A 26,793-nucleotide genomic window follows, 5' to 3' on the forward strand; every position below is an offset into this window, starting at 1 on the left:
AATGTAGTATGGTTGCCTACTATGTAAACTCTTGTGTGAAAATAACTGTAGATTACAATGACATGCTTTTGTCTTTGTTTAAAGCGTGTATATAAATATTAAATTGTAAGAAAACGCAGTGCTTCCACAGTATGCTGTGAAACCACATATTGCTCAGTCTCGGTGCACGAGGCTGGGATTTATCCTTACCCGAGGTGGAGGGGGAACTAAGTCCCATGGGAGCAACGTCACTCCCCTCGGCATAACCACCACTGTCCGCTACATGCGCCCTACACAGAGGACGTCAAGATCGCATCCATCCTCAACGGGAAATGCTTTGCGGACTGAATCTAACTCGAGCATTCCTCCCCGATTCCGTGCGTTTCGGCGAGGAGGTATTCGCATGCTCAGGCATACAAGCGGGCTAAACAACTCCTCGGCGAAGTGGGAAGGTCATTTTAAGTGGAGTGAGGGCTCAACGTCGAGTATGGTCTGTGGTAGAGGGAACATCAGAAAGAGCCAACATCTGCAACTTCGGGATTAACTTGTAAAGGCGCTTTTTACTGGAGACTGTAAGGTATTCTGTGTTTAAACATGCCTGTAAGAAGAGGTCACGTTGCGCCACAAAACACATTCCTTGGAATGATTATTCGGAAATTCGAGGGACAGAGTGAGTATCTTCTTGATTTACAATTGCTGCTACCTGTTAGAGAATACTGCAAGGTAAATGTTTTGACAAATTAACATTTAGGCAAAAATGATGAATGAATACATTTAAGTTTTATTTTTAGTGTTCCTTCCCATCAAATACATTTTTATGGGAATAAAATAAAAATGATGGCAATACTCTTATTCATAAGAAGACCTTGGCTGATTTTTATATGAGATTTGCTGAACAAAATAATTAGTAGGTTGCTTATTTTTCTATGTAGTGAACTTAATCAACTTGATTGCTGATTGATTTTATTTATGAGCTGACACCATGATGTGCACTGAGGTTAGATGTAGGCTACCACAGCAGGTAGTGCACAATGCATACTTTTTCTTTCCATGCAGACCGGAAATTTTTGATAGCCAACGCCAGGGTGGAGAACTGTGCAATCATATACTGCAACGACGGCTTCTGTGAGATGACAGGCTTCTCGAGACCAGACATCATGCAGAAGCCATGCACCTGCGACTTCCTCCACGGCAACCTGACTGACCAAGAGGCCATCAGCCAGGTGGCACAGGCTGTGTTTGGGTCAGAGGAGCGCAAGGTGGAGATCACCTACTACCGGAAGGATGGTGAGTCAGTGACCTGGCACGATAGTGTGGCTGTCGCTGCATGCCCGTAAGCCGAGAGGGGTCTGTTGTTACGTGTTGCTCCTGAGAAAGCACCCACTGCAGCTCCTCGCTATGTCCACTCTGTGATGTGGCCTGTCAGCCTGTTACCAACCTGCCAGAGTCAGTTACAAGATGTGTTTCAAATTCATACATTACCCCTGATAGAGGAGAACAGTCATGGCAGTCAGCTCTAAAATAATTTGTCTAATAACTTGTGAAAATGTATGCCTGATGTATCCTGGTGAAAGTTAACCCATATACAGTATATAACTTTGAGCCTCCTCATACATTGGCAGGGTTATAAATAGGGATTTGAAAAGTGAATTATGGGCACATCGTATTGGCACCTGCTGTAATTCACAGCATCATGTGCTTGGATGACACAAAACAAGTCTGGCTGCCAAAATTATGGTGTGCCTGTCTTCTTCTGAGTTGTGGATTGAACACAGAAATAGGATGGAGCAGTAGGTGCGATGTCAGGTGATAACATGATCCATAGTTTTTGGACATGATGCATTAAGCCATGATGTTGTGGTTTGCAGCAAAGGTGTACAGAAGCTTAAGTAGACAGAGGATCAATCCACTAATCTGTAAAATTGCTGATAGGCTACAGCACTGCCAGCTTTGCATACAACATGCTTCCCTCTTAATGCTAGACTGGTGTTTGTCATTCATTTTTTTGACCAACCCTAGTCCGGGTATGAATGGTGCACTGCAGAGTCAACAATCCGGAGTCAGAGAGAATTAATACGATGTAATCGCTCAGTGGCATAAATCCCAGGATTGACCACCTCCTTCCATGCTCTCACATGAGCTTTTTATGGTCAGCATGACAAAGCTGTACAGACTCAATACGGAAGTACTCCTCCTATAGAGCAGCACAACTAGAACATGTTTTTAGCGTGATATTGTTAACTCACATTACTCTGTGTACTTCCAAGGAATGTCCAAACAGCAGAGGAGTCTAAGCTGGAAAATAAGAGATGTAATATTTTATTTAATCATAAGGGGCCAGGGCTTTAATTTTTAATTGTGAGTTTGATGAGATTCTAGGCCATGGGTACATGTTTAATCTACCATCAGAAGCAGCCATCGGCCTGTAGCCTACTATTGTTATTTTTTGCTAATCAGGAAGAAAGCAAGAGCCAGCTGCTACACTGCTAAAATAGATTTCTGAAACCTGCAAGACAATTACACAAAACACTTCAAGGTCTGTTTGTGAAAGCATGAACAGTTTGGTTTTTGACAAGTCGGATTTTAAAGAAACTTCATTTAGTCTCCCATCTTTCATACAAATGCTGTACTCCATCGAAACATCATGCATGTAAAGCGTGGCGGATGAGAGCTACAGAACCATTCTGACATAATCTTTGCTCTCTGTCTCTTCACAATCCTCCCCGGTGTGCATCATGGCTTCAAGACACAACTCTTAATACTCCTCAGAGGAATTTACAGTGAGCTTGTGTGCTCATGAATAAAGATGTCAGGGCTGACAGTGCAGTGACTGGGAATGAGCAGCTTACAGGGTAAATGCATTACACTGAAATGCAGGGGCACAATCCACACGCTCCCACTGCTATAGGGGAATGAAAGATGCATGGCATCCTTGAGAGGGGTGGCTTTACAAATTGAAGCTGAAGGGTGGAAAGTGGATTTATTCCATTTCTCCTATCCTAACTGTATTTCTAGTTATCAGTCCTCATGCAAATCATTTAATCCTTTGTATTAAACCCACTCTATTTTCCATGCTCCTACTGTACGCCACAAATCACACAGGCGTGTTAAAAAAGAACATAAAATTAACCAGCTCAGATATATTAACCAGTATTCCCTCTTTCTATTTCTACCTGTTTTTTCACACATAAGATGCAAGATGAACAGGTTACATTATGATCTACGGACATGATAGTGTTTTGAGGAATAGCAGTGTTACTTGGTGTAGTTAGTTTTTTTTCTTCTCCCATTAATAATTACAGTAGGAAGAAAAAACAGTAAGGTCAGGATTTGAGGAAATCAAAAGTAGTGGAGCAATGGGGACCGTGGGAGCGCCTTAAGCATGAGGGCATTTTTATTCATTTTTGTGTTCCCCTCTATTTGAACAACCAAGACTGGTTTTGAGAGAAGATACCACAAGCACAGTCTTCCTGCAGTGATGATACATAATCAATGAGATAAATGCTTTCCCTTGATGGCTTTGTAGAGCTATCCTATTCCACGGGGTGTAATAATACTTTGTACCTGAATGAGTCTTGACAAAAGGAAGCTGACACTGAGCAGAGACAAGTTAAATGGACATAACGTAACAGTGGCCGGTTAGCTAACCACGCTGAATGATATGGGACATGTGGTATGCGTGGGTGCAGGGTTTCATAGGTCACTCTCCACCGAGGGGACTGAATGGCTGCGTACCCCTGCCGAGGTGTGCTGCAGGACACTTGGGTGACCACGCTCCGAAAGAGCACATCCATTTTTCATCGCACTAAGCCCTCTTTAGTGTCTCGCAGTATGAGGTGAAACACATACAGAGCTTTCCTCATCAGGTTTCATTTGTTAGATTGGAATCAGCTTGTCCAGGTAGATGTAACAAATTAAACAGCCCAGTGGGGCTTTGTGCAATGGAAAGTGTGGATAACATGCTTAGTTCATTTCAAAGAGAAGACATAGATATCAGCTTCATTATAGAGACATTTGCATATTAATTTAATGGACGGTTTTGTACCATTGCTGCGCTTAATAACATTGTGATTGGTAGTGCGGAGGAGCAGATAGAGCTTTGAACACCATACCAGTATATGTCTAACTTTGCATTGTACAGGAATGTTCATCCACAGGCTATTTTTATCTCATGGGATGCTTGTACTGGAGGTGGTAATCTAATATTCCTCTCCATCCCATCTGTGTTTTTCTCTTAATCAGTCACTGTATTCTAGCTGTAATTGTTTACCATCCATTGATTTCAACCATTAATGAGCAAACTATCATGAATTCATACATTTAAACACAAATAAAATGTAGTTTAAGCCGGAGCTGCTAGTTATCCCTTATGGCTCTGGAGACACTGATTGAAGATGAAATTAGGCCGGGCTGTGAAACTTACAGCACTCTCACTGAGGCGAGATGTTGCCACAAGGCCCGAGGACTCTAAACAAAGGGTTAGCTTGCATGGGTTCTCCCTACATGCTCTAGTCCCGATTGGCTATGCCCCAGTAACATTGCGTATTGGCTTAAGCAGAATAGCCCTAAACAAGAAACATGTCAGATTTCATTTTACAAGACTTTCTACCAGGCAGTAGTCTGGGGCTGTACTGTTTAAAAGCTCCAGTTGTGGATATTACATCTGTAGAAAGATGCAAAAACAAAAATCAGCGCTCAACAATATTACTTGTGTTTCTCCCTAAAGCAGATCAGCTCATGCTGATTAATATGAAGCCTCAATACATTGATTGAATAGCAGGGCCCAAATAAGAAATATCTTCTCTTTTTGAAAAAGATTTAAAAAAGTATATTGCTACTCGCACTACTACATAAATATAACCAATACTACTGTATATATTTATGTATCTGTAAGACATCTTACAGTTTTACCACAACTCTGTTTGACCTGTGAGTCATCATTGTAAGAGTTTCTAAAGGATCACTTGCTTAAGCAGCAATGTTTTAATAATTAATGATGGAAATAGAATCTACAGTAATGAAATTTCCATCATGAAAAGGGAGCTAGTCTTAGTACACTGACCATTCATTCAAACAGGTGTAAATAACATTTCTTGGCTCGCAGGGAAACACTCTACACAAAGGTCAGGGAATTAATGGACACTCACTGGTAAAAACTGCTCTACTGTCAATGATGTTAACCATGTCCAGCAGCTATGGCCATGTTAAGATGGTATTATGTTGTGCTAAGTTGAGTGTAACAGAAGAATGGGAAGGTCGGAGAGCCCGAAACCCAAATGGTCAGCTGTCTTCAGTAGCTCATGTACTGTACACTACAGCTTATTTGCATTTATATTTACCAGTGTCAGAAGTTCAAATGTAAATGTATAGGAGAGAGGAATGCTACGGTACAATGGAGAGAGAGAGTTAAAAGCTCTGCAGCTTAAGACAACACATGGACAAAACACAAGAAACACGTGACACGTCTTAATGGCACCTATGTTTTGTTTACTTATTTCCTAGAAGATCCCCAATATAATCAATAATCAATATGCATTGTCAAAGTGAACAAGTATTTTTGAAGAAAATATAACATATAGTGATGATGAAACAGTGAAAAAGTGTATTCCCTGTTGATAGTTTATATCTCCAGTACATTTTGTTGTTATACAGTATGAACAGCTTCTTTTACAACTGGAATGTCAGAATGCATTATCTTATTTTCAACTGTTATTCAGTATTGTTTTTGTTTTTTCAGGAAACTTATTTTCCTGAGGCTTTCCCATATGTGCAGCAAAGTGTTGTGCACATTAATATCCCAACAACTTGTAAATAGGTCAAATTACAAATCCAATATTATAGGCCCAATGAATCTGAAAAAAGACCATAGCTTCTCATAAAGCTGTCTGACAGTTTTGTTTACCATGCCGCTTCAGCTGAGAAATTATGTCTGCCAAGGCAATTAGTCAGTCAACAACAGGGGGTAGCATCACAGATCTAGAAAATTGGATTGTCCTATCTCTTTTAATCCACATATAGTATTCTATGGCTTGACTTGAAATGCAAAGTTTGGTTTATGGGTGGTTAGGTAATGACATTTGTTTCATGCCCTCATTATAAACCTTAATATACATGTCAATAACACTATTTTGAACCCACACAAAAGTCATCATGGAATGCTGTGGATCTCTGGATAAACAGATTTAGTTAAATGAGCACAATCAAAAATAAAAATAAAATCAAAGCTTTGGGTTCACATCATTTTCCCCACCAACATACCATCAGTAGGCACTTGGCCTTCGTTGGAAAAATCTAAAAGAAGATGAATAACATAGTTGTTCCCAATCAATGACTGAGGCCATCTTTCTTCAGATCATGAGTGTCTCTGATGACGTAGCTTTCTGCCACTTATTTTAGCTCGAAGAAAGAAAAGCATGTGTTTTATTCACAAGTTCTTCTTGTTTACCAGTATAATAGAACTGTCATCAAATACATGTACTTACTTTTAACCATAACCATAAATAATATAGTCATACGAACATATTATCAGATCAAATTTAGAGCTGCCCATTCTCTGCTGATTTAACATAGCCATTCTAAAGAAGCTTTCCTTTGATCCATTTTTGGTAGAGGTGACATTCAGCAGGAGACCAGATGAGAGGAGACCCCTATGGCTTAGCCTTTAAGCATGACCATTGTTTTCCCATCTGGTAAGGTAAACTCCAGCCCACAAATATTTCTGCTGAATTTACCATCTTGGCTGTGCACAGAGCATAGTTCTATATAATGTGCACTGATCTCTTTTGTTAACTAACTAATAAATATTCACTATTACTTTTCTTCTGTTTCAGATAATGCAGTGCATCACTCTACTTTTAGGTTGCATGCAGCCTGTTAACAAAAAACACTTTTTAATTGATAAGCTCACAGCTGCATTCAGTGAACCTAAGCAATTCATATTCAATGCACTATTGCTCTAATAAGAAAAGTTTAATAAACCCCTGACAGAGAGCGAAATTAAGATCAAGTGTTCTCGCATGCCTGAGCAATGGAGCGAAGGGGACATCTGCATCTGTTTCCCCACATAATGAGGAGAAATGTTGAAATCTCATTTTAATTTTTCATTTCTACATGTAAACAACTCTATAGTGAAGCTTATGCAATACATGATGCCTCAGAAAGGGAAGTGCCATGTCTTGTTGTCTTACGTAGACTACACAAGGCTAAATACTTCGTAATTTTTTATAACATGGCATTTGAAAATTTACAATACCATATACTATGACATTTTTTTTTAATTATTATTATTATCTTGAGTGGCTCAGTAGAAAGGTCTCAATGTACTTGGACATACCTTTCTGAATATATTAAAGGTCCCATGGCATGGAAAGTTCACTTTATGAAATGTGAAATGGGCCACAGGTTGTAAATTAGGGGGCTCAGCACACAGCACCTGTGTAGAAATTTGACATAAGAAAATATGTTGAATATGTCATGCTGTTAGTGATAGAACTGTGCTCCAAAGTAATCTCAATTCCAACCAGGGACCTTTGTTGCATGTCATTCCCTCCTCTCTTCCCCTCATTTCTCTGTCACCTCTCAAGTGTCCAATTTTGAATAAAGGAAAAATGCACCAAAAATAACATCAATAAGTACACATTGTTAGAGGGAAGATTTTAAGGATTTATCACTAAGTTTAATTCCTGCAGGATTTATCAGCTAATTCGAGCTCAATACTGAATAACTCTTTCATTCACTCTGAAAAATGACCATAATGTTCCACCAAACATATCAAAGTCGAAACCAAAAATGCTCCCTCGAAAGGACAATGTAGAATTAGGTGAAGGATTTCTGGGAAATGCAGGTAAGTGCTTTTTATAAAAAGGGGATTTTCTGGGGATAGACTCACAGCTCTCTAAGCACTGCTCATCTACTTCACAACATAATCAGGCACCCATGACACCAGACAAGATGGGTGTGATGGGAGTTCACATCGCTGGTCTTATGATCCACATACAGCAGATACACATGTTGTACTATATATTCCCATGATACTGTTGAAACATTGATTTTTACCTGTTTTCTCATATGAGGTCCATTTTTGATATTTTCCATTGACTATAATCCACACATATTGTCAGTGGTGACAATGTAGCATCACTTTTGGGAGTTTGGATGCAGAAATCCTTCCAACAGAACTCTGACTAAATATAACAAGCTCGCTCTGCCTTAACATGCCAGACAGCCAGTCTACTGCTAATGAATGCTGCGGGCAGGGTGTCTGTGAGCCCTGCAGAGATTACAGTGAACACTTGTAGTTTATGTCCTCTGACTGGGAGTCGTAGCAACACAACAAGGCAGACAGAAAGACAGAAGGACTGACATAGAGAGGCAAAGGGACAGTGTTAGACATTTTTATTGTGTAGGCCAGATGAAAAATACCACTTAATATAGTCTCTAAAAAAATTAAACTCTTTAAATATATGTTTTTTTTTACTTATGTGTCATTTCAAGATAGCTTTCTGCCATACCAGAGATGGTCACTGTGATATTGTACATCGCCCTGGCTATATAGGAGCTATTGTGTTGCTGTTTAGGGTCCAGTGAGTAGAAAGTTAAATTGCTGGGCAGTTGTGCCTTTAGGCATCAACAGCTTCCACCAACACAGCTATAACCAGTTCAGCTGAGAAATTGGGATATTCTGGGCTCAAGACTAAGTTTAGATCATGGATTGTTTTTTGCTCCACTGCCTCACACGATGCTCAGTTCTAGTGATTGTTCCTATGAGCACACTGCAATCCTCTAAATTGGCTGTAATCTGTGCTGCCTGTTTGATCTGTTCTACTAAACCCTGTTGTCTGCACCATACTGTGGCTCTTGCATCATATCTGTCCAACTCCTGCTAAGCTTAGTCATTTTCATATATGTATGCTATACATTAAAGCTTTAGTGTTTAACTGTTTTATAATAATGAATGTCCATTACATTCAAGCCATTCCCAAATGAGTTGCTAAAAACCTAATTAACACCTCTCTCTGTATTTCTCAGTATGGCTATGTTCAGAAGATTGGGTCGTCCGGCGCAGCTGAAACTCAAGTGAAGATAATTACCTCTTCTGAAGAGTCCATCATGGTTTTTTAATCCTGCGTGTCCTCCTTGGCTTCTAGCAACTGCGTGGGGGAGGGGGTGGTGCGCGATCACGGAAGGCTTGTATCATGTGGATGCGCCGATAGTTTTGTTATCATTACTTACAATTCCTTATGGGGGCGACATAAACTACGCACTATAGCTTTAAAAACTTGTAGTGCATGTACTTGTATATAGGGCATGCAGCACACATGAACACACAGATGCACATATACTTGCGTATAACCCCTGGGCTGATATTTTTTCGTACTCTCTACGATTTAATTTGCTCTGACATGCAGGCATTGACCTTTAAATCAGATCAACTTCTCCTCGGTTTTCCCAACATTCATGTGAAACCAGCCTCTACAATGACTTGCATGATTGTGATAGTAGATAAATTTCCCTTAAGCATAAAACCTATAGTTTTAGGTTGAATAAAGACATCTTGGAACATACTAACCCTTTTAGAGATGCCAGGCAGAATAATAATGTATGATTCAGCTTTTTGACACTGACATTTTGTTTCTCTTTCAGGGTCTGACTTTCAGTGTAACATTCACGTAATCCCTGTGAAAAATGAGGAGGGTTTGGTGATGATGTTTATCTTAAATTTTGATTACGTCGTGGATGAGGAAAGCGACAACTCCACAGAGAAGATAAGCCCAACGTCCCCTACAAAGTCAGATCAAAGTGAGTATTTCCCTCCTTGCTATGATATAAACATACCTGAAAAAGCATTGCTACGGAGTTGTTGTTGTTGTGGTATTTTTATTAATTGAAATTCCCTTTTTAGCCACACCAGTAACAATGTCTTTCATGACCAAAGCTAAAAAATTCTGGCATTGCATCTGTCATGCATTTGTCACATGTCTTTTTTTTCTCCAAATTTAACCTGTGCACATTTTGTAAGATGGCACCATTCCTAAAAAAAATATTTCCTCACTCCTTTAAAAAAGTGGAGCTGCATAAGTGGATGGCGGTAATTGAAATAATTTAAAAAATAGCCCATTACATCTGTTAGACACTAATTAAGCACTAGAGATTGTTATGCAGTTCCCTGAGATGCTCAGTGTAAGCTCCAAACATGTTGCCAGCTTCTATTACAGTATTTGAAAAAAAACATATGGATTATTTAGTTTTGTAGTACAATGCAGTTTACATGCACAATGCTGAAATGCACTGTGTGCATGCAGGGAGTGAGCGCTCTGCTTACGTATCCTTATCTTGTTGAAAAAATTATAATCCTTAATTGTTTTATCTTTGTTATGTGTCATGGGAGAGCAGCATATACTGCACCCTCATTTTTTATTTGGATGTGTGTCAGTAGGTGTAAATGTCATTGAGTCCAGCTCGTCTATGATTGGAGGCACTCAGCATCTCTTCTCTGACTAGAGCGCAGCTATCCACTTCACTCAGCATGAATTCCTCCAGGGCACTGGCATTCGGCTTGTGCTCTACTGTGTGTATGCGTGAATGTAAGTGTGTGTGCGTGCGTGCATGCCTGTGTGTGTATGCCTATGTGTGAGCGAGTGCCTGTGCCTGTTGCTAACATTGCTAATCAGAGTTGATTGCTTGTGACCGCGCTACAGCAAGGTCACCTGTCGGTAGATGGGGCAGATAAACATACAATGTGACTTTTGATTAGAAAGAGTCTTGACTACATGCACACATCACACCTAAAGTATGACCTTATTATTGTCTTTATAAAAGCCTTTAGATAACACCAGAGCATAAAAGTGTAATTTTCTTTTTAATCAATATATTTATTAATTTTCACATGAACAGTTCACAGATTCAATTCAGTATACAGGTAAACAACCTTTTCTGAACACCCTCCCACCCCTGTCCCACCCCCTAATAGACAGAACGCTCAAATGTACAGTGTTACAAGGCACTCAGCTGGTATGTAAGAGAGAAGTTTTCATAAGTTAAAGTAGAGAAGGGTCACATTGTCAGATCAGCATTTTCAATCAATGTGACATTTCAATTATTAACATATTCGATAAAACCGCCCCATATCTTTTGGAACATCAACGTTTTTTTTTTTATATTAAACATTACCTTTTCAACCGGCACATAGGACGAAAGTTCTCTAAGCCATACAATATGCAACCCAGTCTCACGTCAGTTCGTGATGGCATTACGAAATTAAATCTATTAGAACGTGATACCATTACGTAATTGTGAAGATTTACGTGTTGGGGTCACGTTTTTTATACTAATGTATTTCAATGAGAAGCATCTTACGTAATCACAGCACGAAACTTTCTGCAACAGAGAAGCTGGATACAGCTTTGATGTTATTGGTATTTTTAGCCCAATAATCGCTGTTTTAATCAACATTTATTCACCAGATCTTATCACGGTTTATATGTATTTCTATTAATGTTATTATTTCGGTCTATTTCGGCCAGGGAAGCTGGATTGCTTTGTTGTTTATTGATATTTTTAAAACTATAACGCTACATCTTTCAACATGTATTTAGCTGTTATCATGGTTTGCATTTCTTTATTTTAATAATATTATTTCGGTCTTATTACCGGTGAAATATTACAGTAAATAAGACAGAACAGTAAGCTACGATATGAGCCGAGCTGGGCGCAATCAAAGCCGATGTCCCACGATGCAATGCGGGCATTCATTCACAGAATCAGACGGCGATCAGCTATAACGCCAGTATCGCTTCAATGTACGTAAGGGATAATGTAGAGCGTTGTTATAGCGAATACAACAACGACGGGGTGATCAGGACCCCGACGCCAATCTTCTTCTAGCGGATTTATTGATAGCTCTCCTCCGGAGGGAACAGAATTGCGTCCATGGCAACGCTCTGCTATGCATGGCAACGGTGTGTACTTAGCAACGGTCTGTTATCAAGAAAATAACAGACCGCATTCTACATTAGAATATAAGCAGTAGTTTTGTCACCAGCAACAAAAAGTTGCTCAGTTTTGTTCCAGTAAGTTATGCATCGTAATAACGTTTAAAAGAAATCAGCTGAAGACTCCGGAAGTGACGTCGTAATTACCGCTCGGCGGATAGAAAAGATACAAATACATAATATTCGTAATATTGATTTTTTTATCTAACGTTGTATTTGAGGAGTTAAACAATAAAGATAGCATCAATAATAAAATACAGTTTCATGTATTTGACTCATGTATTGTGTGCTCGGCCGGCCGGCGGGCGGCATCAATCTGAAACGGAATGAAGCCCACTCACGGCAGACAGCAGAAAGAGGAGCCGAACACGTCCTCCCACCCACCCCGGAAGAACTAGAAGTGCTCAAGCTTTGTAACAGATTCTGGGACGTGTCTATAGTGGGAGTTGTAGTTTTTAAATATATTGGTATATTTCTCATAAGTAGAAGTTGGAAGTGTAGAATTTTGGATACACCCTGGGGTTTTTCTGGGATGGGGAACACACTGGTGTCATCAGATTTTAAAAATAGAATCGTTAAATAGGTGAAAATAGCTTATTACCATATTTGACAGTGCTTGCAGTGGATACACTTTGGTCCATATCCATCTGCTTTGTTACCACCTCCACCATTTTCAGATTTGTTGATTGTAGGTCATTGCTCATTTTCTCCACGGTTTCTGTGAATTTACTCAGGCGTCCATCAATTAACTCCTGGATCCTGAGAAATCCCTTTTCCATTTCTGCATGAAACCATGGCGGAGGGTCCGCTAACTGCAGTCATGTAACGTTAGCTTGAGCATCATCCTTCTTCTTGTCCGTTTTCTTTGGATTCGGCATATTTATCAGGATGTTCAAAGCGCAACAAAATTGTTGTATTGAAGAAAGTACTTCTCGTCGAATGAAAAGCCTTTAGATAGGATTGTTTAGACGAAATTATTCGGGAGCTCCGTGCACCACGTTTCACTCCAGCGCCGCCATAACCGGAAGTCAGCCATAAAAGTGTAATTTTACGCTACACTGGGTTTGACTTAAATGGGGTTTTAAATACTGATGCTAATAATTTTGTAATGAAGCTGCATGCTATCTGACTACAGTATATAATGTGCACACATTGTTTTTTTTTTTTTTTTTCCACACCACATATTCAGGATTTCTTCAGCTGCATATGAAAAATATAACAGCATTCAGACCATATGGCGAAGAAATTCCTTTCATGTCAGGCCTTTTTAGCACAATGGCAGGACCTATTCATGGTAATACGTTGTTTTTTTTCCTGCATTGATCAGTAAGAACGTCCCCACATAGTCTAGCCATACATTTTACAGCCTATCAAAGGTGATTTTTGGACATTGGGGAGCTAATTATGATCTGCTGTTGACAGCAGGTAATAAGCTTGCAGGTATCAACTAGCCCAATATTGAGCCTGAAAGAGAGTAATCCCTCTTTCCCTGAGCTGCCATCTAGAACACACCATTCAGCAACTTCAACATGTCTTCAAGGCCCAAAGCTAGAGACAGTACTTACATTACTCAGCAGAAAGATTCACTATTAGGTGCATTTCACAGGAGACTTATTTCTTTTGTTCAATCAACAACATTAGAATTTATGAACTTTCAAAATAGTGGCTGAGCCAGTTTCTTTCAATATAAGGGCCCACTCAGATGTTCAAGCCCTTCATCCTTATCCCTAAGGGAGACATCCTGTGAAGCAAAGTCATGTTGGGGCTTGTATCCACAATCTAAGTGTCTTGAGAAATGCCCACAGTTCATGTATATAGCTGAGGGCTGGAACATAAATCACCTGGTAAATCATGATCTTCGCCTTCAGGCTCAATTCATGTTTTCACCACAAAAAAAACATCACTGCTAATGTCGCATTGATCGTCCTGTTAATCTTACGCTCCATAAGAGAAGATAAGATAAGATGAAGTGCAATGGACTTGGAGATGCTTATTCACATCCTTCACACTCAGCTACAAACAAACAAAAAATAAACATACATTTAGGGAAGGACAGGTTGACATATCTCTTTCAGTATTAGGAGAAATCAGCCCCCCTTGTGAGACATTCTCAGTCATGCAGGTAATAGGGTATTTAGAAGTACTAAATCACAGGCAAGTTGCAGTCTTATTTTTTATGACATTTTGTCACTGAACCGAGAGATTAAATTAATCTACTCACTAGTGGGAAGTCCCAATTAGGTAAACCTCTTTGGATGATTCACATTTAAAAGTCACATGTTAAGATCGCACAGCAGTAATGTGTGAGTCATCATAGTCCCATGAATTCATGTGTGAATTAATTTGAAACCATGTCATGACAGCACTGTAAGCTACTAATAAGCTTTTTCTGGAAAGTTTTAAAAGGTGTGTCATATAGCAGCAGTTTCAGTCTGTATGATAAATGAACAGTTGTACATAAAGTGGTAACATGCTATGACATGTTATGTAGACTAAAGGGCAGACACCAACCTTTATAATTTGAATTGCTAATTTTCATCTGTTGTCCTTAGGCATTTACAGTGCATGTAGGGTGCTCAGTATTTTATTATTATGTATCGGCGAGTGTGTGTGGGTGTGTGTGTGTGTGTGTGTGTGAGATGGCCGGCCAGCGAGGTTGTTAAGCCTAATTAATAATAATTATATCAAAATAATCCATCAACGGCGAAATAAAAGCCTCTTATTTACGAGACCGGTCTGAGAGACCTCCAGCTTAGAGCGGGGTCTCTGAGCAACGAGCTAGCGGCCCCGGCAGGCGCTAGCTGGCTGTTGCGTCACTTTATGGAGCTTCTCAATTCCGAAAACTTAGAAACAAATTGACAGTCGGCAACGATTTACGCAAGACTGCCTATATTCGAAATCTAAAGAGTTCATTTCTCGCCTAAAACGTATTCAGAAGTGAATTTAGTGATGAATAAAATGGCAAAAATTGTTAAAATTGTCCTGTTGTTGGTCTGTCTATGTACCGGAAAGCCAATGGTTGAGGCACGTGTGCATCACTTAAAAGTGTCCCCTGGAAACACTTCAGTTTGTGGTGTGGGCTATTTGCATGTGTTGTCTTATTAGTGCGTGTTGTCTTATTTGCACGTGTTGTCTTATTAGTGCGTGTTGTCTTATTAGTTTGTGTTGTCTTATTTGCACGTGTTGTCTTATTAGTGCGTGCTGTGGTTTATTTGCACGTGTTGTCTTATTGTTGCGTGCTGTGGCCTCTCAGGGCCACCGTAGTTTTAAATTATATATATGTAATAATAGATTATCATATAGTCAGGGAAAGGAGTGTGGTTCTCTGGTTCCACTGTCATGACCTTTGCAAATGCTGAAAATGGGTCTGTGATTTTAGTATTTTATTAGTTTCATGCCTTTTTATTTCAGTTTCCATTTTTCCTAATTTGTTTTTGGGCAGAATAAACCTCTCATCCAGTCATCACTTTAATTGTTCATTATGTAAAAATGTTTTTTATAAGTGCTGAACACTAAAAACGTTCTCATATTTCTTTTTCACTTTTTAGGAAGCAGTAGATTCTTTCGCTTCCGCCAGGCCGCTTTGAGCCTAATGAATACCAAGCAATCTCTTCCGCAAGAGGACCCAGATGCTGTGATGGTGGACCCGCCCAAAGAGAATGAGGTGGCCCTGCAGAGCTTCCCGTCACCCACCAAGAGCATTTGCAGTCCCATTGAGACCAATGACACGCATGGCCTTATAGGCTCCAACCACCACTCTCCTCAGGCTAATGTCGGCCCTGAACCACTTGACCATTCATCCCCTAAACTCCTCTGGGAGAACCTATACCAGACAGAGCCCCACCAGTACTCCTCTGCCCTGTCAAACACCTTCCCGAGAGGCAGCGTCAACAGCATGAGGCGAGCCTCATCTGTCCATGAAATTGAGGCCTACAGTTCCAATTCCAAAAGCATATTCAGGGATGGTCAAACCAGTGAAGGTATGTACTACAGTATGTAAGTAAAGCTAACAGATCCAATCTGTGATTAGTGTACAGCGCACCAAATTGGTCTTCAAAAGTGATATTTAAGAGACACAAAAGAGATTTTTTGTTTAATTATCTTTACCTATATCATCTTTTCTTAAATGTACTGTATATACTATAGGTTTATTAAAATGTGTCTTTTTTAATTTGTTCTGTCAAGAAAATGCTTTAGAAAATGTCCGAGGTAATCATGTATTTCTGCCCATGGTTTTATTGCTCAGTGCTGTTTTGGTTCAAGCAAGGCAATCAGCATAAATGCTCTTCAGAGATCCACTTTTGCGTTGAGTGGACTGACTGCACTCAATTATGTGAAATGATTCAGCAGTCTATAAAATAATATCATTTTATCTTATAAGCCTCATATCCGCTCTCATCATGTTCCAATCAAAGCATTGCTTTAAGATTAGTATGCATTAGTGTATGCTTGTCTTATGTGACATTGTAGTAGCTCTGCTGACTAGTTATTGTTCCAAGCTGCGCAAGCCATAAGGCATACAGTATCTATGGGAAAAATCCTAAACAATTGCATAGCTGGCCATGTACCAACATTGTGTTATGTTACACACATGTTACACATGAAACACTCTGTATTCAACAGCTCTGTGTTGGCATATATGAAATTACTTGTGAAATGATTTTAAGACAGGCGCTTTCTCGAGTCTGCCATATCTGTTAACACGTGCATTGATGTATGCGTAACCTGTGATGAAAGCAGAAGCACAGTTTGTTTAACTTTGCTTTTCAGAATATGTTAAACTTAAAAGCTTTTATTTCTTAATGAAACAACAGTTCCTCTAAATATGTAATTGGCTTTAATTCACAGCTAAGTATAGTTCTTGGTACCCAACCTTATTCTTACATTTCTTGCATTTCCCTTTTGCAGAGAATGTAGCTAAACATTCCCTGTAGCCCCTTCACTATCCACCGATGCCAGAATACATTAGTCTAGGGTACTGTGTAAGTATGGTAGGCTGCTACTGTTCATCTGGATACATCAATGCATCTACATTATACAAAGCGCTATGTATCATTATGTCACCCTAATACCAAAAACATTCAGACACATTCAAACACAATCAGTGAAGCATCCCTTTAATATTTGTTAAGTCAGCACTTGCAAAACCAAAATCCGATATCCTTATTTCACTAAAGTAGTAATTGTAATTGCTTAATCACTAAATCAAGTGAGCATACTTACATTCATTTTCAAAGCCATCAGCGCGTAACAACTTGGGTTGTTACTGAAACTTATCAATGTACAAATTTGAAATATATCTCTACCAAGGTTATTAATGTGACTGTTGTGATTTGTTCAAACTCACAGGTCATTTTAATCACGTGAAGTCCAGCCTGCTTGGCTCTACCTCTGATTCTAACATCAACAAGTATAGCACCATCAGCAGAATCCCTCTGATTGCACTCACCTTCTCTGAGGGGACTGATAAGAAGACTCATTCTCCACCAACATCCGAGACGACCATCATAGCACCAAAGGTCAAAGACAGAACACACAATGTCACAGAAAAAGTCACACAGGTGAGTCGGGAAGCTCCACTTTCTTTGACATTGCAGTATGTTCTCAACCATAGGCAACATTTTCAGCCACCATCATAAGACCTGGGGTTTAATTCTTAATAATCCTTGATTCTGTATTTTATAGAACACAACTGGTGGTGTTTATGGGTGGGAAACTGGCAAAGTGTTTAAGTATGTGTAGCTGCACTGACTGTAGTCATTGGTTGGGGGACCTCCAAGGTGGGTTGTGGGATAGTGTGGTATGATACACAGCACATGTTACAGCCTGCCAGTGAGATTTCTTGCTGGCAGGTGAAAATAAAAAAGTACCTGGTATCACCGAGATAACAAATGACTGTCTACTGCCTACCCAGGTCAACAGTGGAGCAGAGACATTAAGACAAAAAGGAAGAGTAATTGGGCATTCCTAATTGCAGAGAAAGTTGGGATAATATTAAGAAAAAGTTCCTGTCATATGGCTGAAACAGCAGCTATCTTGTGGCACAATTCCTCGTTGACAAGACCAATAGCACAGCTGATGCAAGCTTCCCAAGGACAGCTAAGAGTGCAGGCAGGCATCCACTGCATTGAATGTAATCAGATGAAACATAGGCATTCATTAATCAAAATTAAAAAAATGAATTCAAGGCCTATACAGTACCTAAACTTTGTTCATTCTGACCTATTATTTTCTATTAATAGCAATGAAAAGTGTGTAGGTCACACTACAACAGAAAAGCAATACTGCTTATACTTCCTTAGCAATGGCCAATCACAAGACAGGCCCAGAAACCTTATATTGAAACATCTTTCAACAGCTTACTCATTCATAAATGAAGACGAACCATCAGCAGGATTAAACGCTCTCCCTACCTGCTGAGTTCGGAGACACTGCTGAGATGTGAACATTGCATCTACTTCCTTACTGCTAGCATGGGGAAATCTATAATTCATGTGTTGAAGATAAGGGAATGTGTGCTTTAATGAATAGAGAGACCCGCCACCCTCATCCTCCCTTCTGCACTATTTTCTACCATAAAAGGGCATTGTCTGTCACTGCTTATTAAGCCAAAAACAGGGGAGGGCTTGGCCTTCTTAAGCACACTGCATAATTTATCAGCAAGTCAGAGTTCATTCTCATGAGGAAATTAAAACAAATATTTGTTTACCAAAATAGATATATAAAAATATCAGCACAAATTTATGTGCAGTTTTTTTCCACTTTATCAACTTTACAGTAAAGTAGTTACAGTTTGTACCAAGACTACTGATGTGGAACAAGTCAGTGGCAGTCACATTATTCACGGTGTCAGGACATAAGCAATCTACCTGTCATACTAGAGTGGCTGCCTTTACCTAATTCTGTTTGACTGCAGAGCACTTACGTTTGTGTGTCATAGTTGCTGTCAAATCAGTCCTTGGAAGTCTGTGAGTTGGCTCAATTACCTGCTGAGCTTCAGCAATAATTATCATAAGAATGAAATACCTGAAAGGTGTCTTTGATCAAATTGTCAGATGGATAATTAAAAAAGAGAAACACTATCAATATCAATTTAGACAGGTGACATAAAATTAGGTTTTCAGGGATCCTATTCAACTAAGATGTTGATCCACGTTGAAATTAACTGACATTTTCTGACTTAAAATCAAAGTGGAGGTGTAATCAGGTGGTTTGCCTTACTTACTTACTCTTCCAGGTCCTGTCACTCGGAGCTGATGTGCTACCAGAGTACAAACTCCAGACAGCGCGCATTGACAAGTTCACCATTCTCCACTACAGCCCCTTCAAAGCTGTGTGGGACTGGCTGATCCTGCTGCTGGTCATCTACACTGCAATCCTCACTCCCTACTCTGCTGCTTTTCTTCTCAATGACACAGAGGAGCAGAAGAGGCGTGAATGCGGATACTCCTGCAGCCCTCTTAATGTAGTGGATTTAATGGTGGACATCATGTTCATCATCGACATCCTCATAAACTTCAGGACCACTTACGTAAACCTGAACGAGGAGGTGGTCAGCGATCCAGCTAAGATTGCAATCCATTACTTTAAAGGCTGGTTCCTTATAGACATGGTGGCAGCAATCCCCTTTGACCTTCTTATCTTTGGCTCAGGATCAGATGAGGTATGTTCTCTTTAATGCATCTATTTTTTTACCTGTTTTTTTTTTGCTCCCAGAGAGCTTTGCTGCACATCAACCATGCAGTGGCCATGCTTGTACTGTTATCCATTTACTAAGTCCAGACTTGTGCCCCTGGGCCCCTACTTAAAGCCTGAATCTTTCTGTCTCGGCTCTAAAAAGGATTACTTTAAATTGCATGTTTTTTCATACTTTTTTTTTCTCTCTTTTTTCCTCTTTTTTTTTTTGAATGGTCCTGATTCTAGAATCCATTTACACGGATTAATGGCTTACCAAATGGCAATCAATGATGCATTTATGTGAGGAGCAGGCCAACGGGGCTGTGTGCACAGCTTACATGCAGATGTGAGATGGCCATTGGTAGGCTGGCTGCCAGGCCTGCTGGCTTGTTATTTGGTAGGATATCTACCCTCAGGTTCTGGATCCACTTCATTGCTTTATCGTGCTTTGTAGGCACTCCATTACACCAGAAAAGCTCCTGATTATACACCATAATCATCTGTTCCGGCGTTGCTGCTGAGTCAGTTCAGTGAATGACAACAAACCAAAAAGAAAATTGATGTTTGTAAATCACAAAACAGTCCTGGCAAATTTGTACAATAAGTTGCAAGTAAAACATGTTATATTTTGACCATAAATAATATATTATTTTATAATATATATTAATTACATGATATATCATATAGCAAACCATGACTTTTACACTAATAACTTGATTTTCATTTTAAAAAACAACTGAAGGGTAAAACATTCAGGTCATATACTGGGATAACATGCCAACACATTGTTTAAATGTATAGCTTACCGGCTTGGAGTTTCTAATGTTCAGACACGTGAAGTCCCGCTTAACTGCATTCTCATTCAGAAAATAAAAGCAACTGTAACAGTGGCAGATGGTTTTCACAAGGCTCATTTAATTTCGCAGCTTAATGAGACGGTTTTAACCTACAAGAGCTTAAGTAAACCTTATGATCGGAGCAGAGAAAATATTTGAAAAAGATTTCAATCAGTGTCTTGTTGCTTTCAAAACAACTTAGTCTTGCCAGAAGATTAAATGTACTGTGCAAGGCATTATCCAAAATTGGCACCATGCAGTGTTTTGTTAATAATAATAACTAGTAGAAACAGAAAAACAAAAGATTTATTTTAAGCTGTTTCACTGTGAATACGGTGAAAAATAAGTTGAGTGCTTTGTCCCAACTTGAACCTCCTAAATGGTGTTCCCGTTAGAGAGGAACATGGAGAGAGAGAGAGAGAGAGAAGGAAGGGGGGTTGTAGTGCTGTGCAGCTGTGTTACGTAATTGCTTGTTCAGGTACTTAATTGAACTTTCATTCAATTGTAGAGTGTACATGTAGTGTGCCTGTTGGTTTGACCCATAAGGGATTTTAAAGGCCAAATTGAATATTTTGTTTGTAATATTTCATGTTTAGGCTTTTTAATTAGTTTTTTCTGATGTTGTTAAATTGATAGAGTGATATTTTTGTTAACCCAGCAGTGAAACTGGCCTATATTATGATCAGTTAACTCTGCAATTATGTGTTCATATACCACAAATTTATCGCAGTGAGGGCCTTTCAATTTAAATTTAGGCCTAACATACCAACACACTGACGGGCATCTTAGAGTTTCCAATATGCAAATCCTACACAGAAAGGCTTAAGTCAAACAGTGGACTCAAACCTAAGACCTTTGCATTATAAAACAACCACCAGAGAAAATAGAGTAAATGCCCTTAAATGTCAAACACGTAACATTAGCAAATACTGGTCAATTCTCGATTTTACATAATGTAGTATTTTTCAAACCCATTAAGCTCATAAAAGTTGTGCCGAAGTCAAAGCAATAGCAAGTTGTTAAGGTAGTCAGTTTACTTAAAATTGCCACTAAAGCTGACTACTACTTGCTGAGCTATAGCAACTTTACAGTACATTATGTAAATTAGATCCATACATAACTGTACTGTGTATAACATAATTGTTTTGGGGTCGGACAGTAATGCTGCCAATTCTGGCCATTCAAACCACTTGGGAAAGTTTGTGGTCATAGTTGAATGATAAAAATGTGGGATGTGGTTGGTTCGGTGGTAGAGCAGGCACACATGTACTGAGAGGTTTATGCCTCGACGCAGAGGTCCAGGGTTCAAATCCGACCAGTGATGATTTCATGCATGTCTTCCCTCTGTCTCTCCCCTTTCTTACCTAGCTGTCCTGTCAAAAATTAAAGGCAGAAAGCCCCAAAAAAAAATAAAAAAATAAATAAAAAATATGTCAATGGGATTACAAGTACAAGATTGGACCCAAACCTCTAATGTCAAATCCAAATGCTTAACCTAAGACAGGGGAGGTTGTCCCAAAACCTGGCTTACACATGGCAATAAAAAACATGATGAATCTCTTTTCAAAAGAGAAAGTTTGCAGTATAGTCCGATATCCCATATGTTATACTGAAAAAGAGGTGCAAATCATCAAATTCCTGCTTATTGCACAATTGTATCCAACAGATCAATAAAGCAGAACAAAAATGGTTGCTGGCACATTTTTGAAAGATAATTTAAAGACAGCTGAATATGATATTGGAAGGCATCGTTGGGGGCAAAAAACACAGATAAACATTTTGAAGGCCTAAACAACTCTCCCACTTTAAATACAATATTACACAATATTAAATGCCAATTCTTAATAATGTCTGGATTCAAAAATAGTGGAACTGCTGATTAAACAACTTTAACTTCATAACAGAACAGAAAGAGGAAAATGTTAGATAGATTTTGTTGTTCATTTGTCTTAAGAAAATAAAATATTATGCGATATCAACTGAGTGGTTAGGAAGGAGAGTGGTCAGACATTAACTTCATTTAAAGGTCATTCAGTAATTGTCAGGTAAATAAATCACCTTGCCATTGGGAATGATGGTTAGTGTTGCTAAAATCTTTCTTGATAAAACGAAAGCAGCAACAAATTCCCAGGAAGCCACTGAATGAGAGTTACTGCCTGTTCGGTGTTGAATAAATGAGGATTTATTTGTGGGCTGCAGGTGTCTTCACGTCTGTGTTCATTTGCCTTTGACCAAAGAGCTGTAGGGAGTTGCCACAATGGAGTCTTTGTGGAGTTTGTGAAGTAACTCTGGATTTGTCACCGCTTTAGATTTGTTGTTAACAAAGAGAACACCTCAGTGTACACGGCTGTGGAAGATGTGCAACAAATAAGATTGTTTCTTGATGAGAGAATTGCATGATAAATTAAATGTCCTATACTGAAATAAGATACATGCTATTGTATTATAATACTGCAAAAGTATTCTACTACTCAAACTACTATTACTAATAAAATACCCTACTGTACATTTTGTTTAGACCACCACTCTGATTGGCCTGTTGAAGACAGCTAGGCTCCTGCGATTGGTGCGTGTAGCCAGGAAGCTGGACCGCTACTCTGAGTATGGTGCTGCAGTCCTCATGCTGCTCATGTGCATCTTTGCCCTCATTGCCCACTGGCTAGCCTGTATATGGTATGCCATTGGCAATGTGGAGAAGCCCTACTTGGAGCACAAGATTGGCTGGCTGGACAATCTGGGCGTGTCTATAGGAAAGAGATACAACTACAGCGACCCAAACTCTGGTCCCTCTATCAAGGACAAGTATGTGACAGCACTTTACTTCACCTTCAGCAGTCTGACCAGTGTGGGCTTTGGAAATGTTTCCCCAAACACCAACTCAGAGAAGATCTTTTCCATCTGTGTCATGTTGATTGGCTGTGAGTATCTTTTGGTCTTTTTTATTTTTATTTTAGCAAAACTTAATTCTGTTAGTTTCTAGTGCAGCACCTAAAGTGGATTAAGGCATACACTTATTTTGATCAGATCCTAGACTATCTATTGCCTGTCTTCTTGTCCTGGGAGAGGGATCCCTCCTCTCTTGCTCATCCTGAGGTTTCTTCCAATTTTTCAGAGTTTAAGGATATAGGGTGTTGTATGCTGTACAGATTGTGAAGTCAAATTAGTGATTTGTGAAATTGAGCTGAATAAATAAAAATTGACTTGATTTGACTTAACTAGACGGATTGTCTGTGTTCAAGTCAGCAGTCGTTCACCTTCAATCAAGTTAACAGCGTGCAACTCACCTCTTCATCATTGTTTGTATTTCAGCCCTCATGTATGCCAGTATTTTTGGAAACGTCTCTGCCATCATCCAGAGGTTGTACTCAAGTACAGCCCGATATCATGCTCAAATGTTACGGGTCAAGGAGTTCATACGCTTTCACCAGATTCCCAACCCACTGAGGCAGAGGCTAGAAGAGTACTTCCAACACTCCTGGGCCTACACCAACGGCATTGATATGAACACGGTAAATAAAAAAGGATCACCACATCTACCTGTTACTGTAACTAGATATTATACCCATAGCGTGAACTGTCATAAATGAATGTAATTGCATAATAATAGAAATGCTATATATGTAAGATTCTAAAAGGAGCTTTCTTTCTCTTGTCTGCTTTTCATCTGGATCAACATCTCTACATTGGTAAGAGCAGGAGGTACATGTTTTTATTTCTTGTCATTTTAATAGCACTGTTTAAAATAGCAACCCTGTTATCTTGATAGTGTCAATATTAGACATTTCCATCACTTATGCATGATTTGTGTGAATTAATCTAAGTATTACAGCATAGTTTCATATCTCAAAGCAAATACCTCTTATTTTAGAGCAAAATATGTGAGTGTAATGTGTAGTAACGTGCTGAAAATGGCATCTTGTCTTGTTTTAATTCCATTAAGTATTTGCAATACTTTAATCAGTAACATCCTTTTGCAGTCAACAAACTTACTCCTCACCAGAAATGTGTTAATGTTTTCCTTATTTATTACTTTTATGTTCAAGTAGAACATTTGTTTTTATTCCCAGGTAATTTGATGGATTTTGATAGAAACTCAATTTCCTATCAATTCAAGAAATAAAAGTTTAGGTATTTAAGGCAATAACCCAAGATTAAGTGCGTACTTACTAATTAAAGCTTTACATTCCCATATATTAGCTCTTCATCCATCAAATATGTTATACACCCTTTAAAGGTGTGGGATAAAGCATAAACGTTGTGATTATTAAACATGGTTACTGGTCAGGGAAGTCTGTTTTTTACTTTAACAAGCAAATAAAAATGCATACAGCCAGTTCTTTTCTTTAAAGTGGATGCATACATCAAAAGTCTGGATTTAATCCATGGCTCCTACAAATGAGTGGATTTCGGGTAAATAATTGGTGGCCTCTTTGTTAATCACACAATACACGTTCTCCCCACTCCGATATTATACAAAAAGAAAGAGACAAAGCCAAAACTGAGAAGGCATTGTGTGTGTTGCTCAGGGGGCGGTTATATAAATCCAGGTGGCAGTTATTTTTACATTTGCTATAAAAAAAAAATCCACAAAATCAGGAATTGTTACATCTTGATATCATTTATATGAATGCGTCTTGATTAAAATACACCATAGTGTCATATTACATTTGACTTTTTTCTTCTGATACACTAAAGATGTGATGTACCTGAATACAATAATAGGTCTATGACTCTGTCCTCATCTTTGTGCTATTGTCAAGCTTAAGTACAACTTCTCTGAGTATATTCATCTTAACACATTTGCTGCTCACAGCTTTCCACCGGCTCGCAGAAACGATCTCTTTGAGTATATCAAACTCAATATTCTGTGAATTTTTCTCATGGATTTTCTCTGCATCACAGGTGTTAAAAGGTTTTCCTGAGTGCCTGCAGGCAGATATCTGCCTTCACCTCAACAAGAGTCTTCTTCAAAACTGCAAAGCGTTCCAAGGAGCCTCCAAAGGCTGCCTGAGGGCCTTAGCCATGCACTTCAAAACCACTCATGCCCCTCCCGGAGACACTCTGGTCCACAGTGGTGATGTGCTTACCGCTCTCTACTTTCTGTCCCGCGGCTCTATTGAGGTCCTTAAAGATGACATTGTGGTAGCCATCCTGGGTAAATACAATCACTTGTTGATTATGTGAAGTATGATAATGAGCAACACTGGGTAGTGGCTACTAAATTAATAAGAGATTGTTATGGATGTCCTATGAAAGCTGAAAATGTTATAGGGGGATTTATTTATCTCCTTTGAGCCTAGATAGATTGTTTTTTGTTTGACCTTTTGTCAGTGCCCATCATCAGTATCATGAAAGTAGTGGCAGTCTCTGTTGTTCTCAAAATGTCCACATATCACCGAGAGGTGTGAATAACTGTAAAAGTCACCTCCCTGTTGTATTGAAGATCTGCCAGCTGACAGTGTGTTGAATGTCAGCATCAAACCTGTTGAGACAAATACAAAAAAAACTATTCTGCAGCTTTTGAAAAAGGAAATGGTGGTTCAAAGTCCTATTATTCTGACCTCAGTTTGCATACGTAAATCTAATGTCAGTGCTATTAATATGCTAAGATTTAGCTTTTTCTTTATAGTCAAAGAGCTCTACTTACAAAAATGTCACACTAATACCCACGTGTGAATATATTCATATAATTGTATTGAACAGATTGGGGATTTAAAATGTCTGTGTTCACATGTTGCATTAAATAATGCAAGGTATGCGTTTCAGGATTTCAAAAAATTGCTAGAAAATGCACTGTCCCTTTAATGCACATGTGGGTTTCCACCTTTGGCTTTTTGTGAAGGGTATTAATTATATAGTTTGTTCTGATTGATTGAAATATTTGTTGTAATTATTGATTGAGCTTACCTCCTACTCTGCCCAGGATGCTTGATATTTTCAAATATGTGGAGATGCTGCTGTCATGAGCTCAGGAAAGGATAGACAGTGCAGTTTCCCACTGGACACACACTATTTTAACAGAGTAATATTTACGAGAAGGCTCAGCCGGACTTGTGTGTACATCGAAGAATTAACTGTTATAATTGTGAGTCCTTTAAACGTGGATAATTGTAAGGTTATTGCAGCAGCTTAACCACACTGTGTTCACACATTTTGACAAGAATGGCAAGGTGTGCCTGCTGTCCCCTATTTCTGTCCTCCAGGCAATAAGGCTGTTCATGTGACAGGTTTGAGTCTCTGTGGCATTTCTATTAAGTGGCTCCATGAAAGGTTGTTTGGCAGTTTCAAAGAACATGGGGTAATAGCTGCCA

At 39.1% G+C, this 26,793-nt stretch overlaps 1 protein-coding gene across 2 annotated transcripts in view; it reads left to right on the top strand.

Moving 5' to 3' along the window:
- Positions 1-231: 231 nt before the first annotated feature.
- The window catches only part of kcnh7 (potassium voltage-gated channel subfamily H member 7), a 36,636-nt gene continuing 10,074 nt past the window's right edge, over positions 232-26,793 (top strand). Inside the window, exons 1-9 of one of the 2 annotated variants that reach the window (XM_028592151.1) lie at positions 232-649; positions 1,036-1,266; positions 9,622-9,777; positions 15,518-15,949; positions 17,319-17,530; positions 19,207-19,632; positions 23,001-23,400; positions 23,792-23,992; positions 25,383-25,637. In XM_028592151.1, the coding sequence (XP_028447952.1) occupies positions 574-649; positions 1,036-1,266; positions 9,622-9,777; positions 15,518-15,949; positions 17,319-17,530; positions 19,207-19,632; positions 23,001-23,400; positions 23,792-23,992; positions 25,383-25,637 (2,389 nt within the window). In that variant the 5' untranslated portion in view covers positions 232-573. Of the gene's footprint in view, positions 650-1,035; positions 1,267-6,588; positions 6,669-9,621; positions 9,778-15,517; positions 15,950-17,318; positions 17,531-19,206; positions 19,633-23,000; positions 23,401-23,791; positions 23,993-25,382; positions 25,638-26,793 lie in introns of those variants that run through there. The other variant, XM_028592152.1, reaches the window with a different exon arrangement.

The sequence above is a fragment of the Perca flavescens genome, chromosome 11, assembly GCF_004354835.1.
Source record: "Perca flavescens isolate YP-PL-M2 chromosome 11, PFLA_1.0, whole genome shotgun sequence".
Classification (NCBI taxonomy): Eukaryota; Metazoa; Chordata; class Actinopteri; order Perciformes; family Percidae; genus Perca; species Perca flavescens.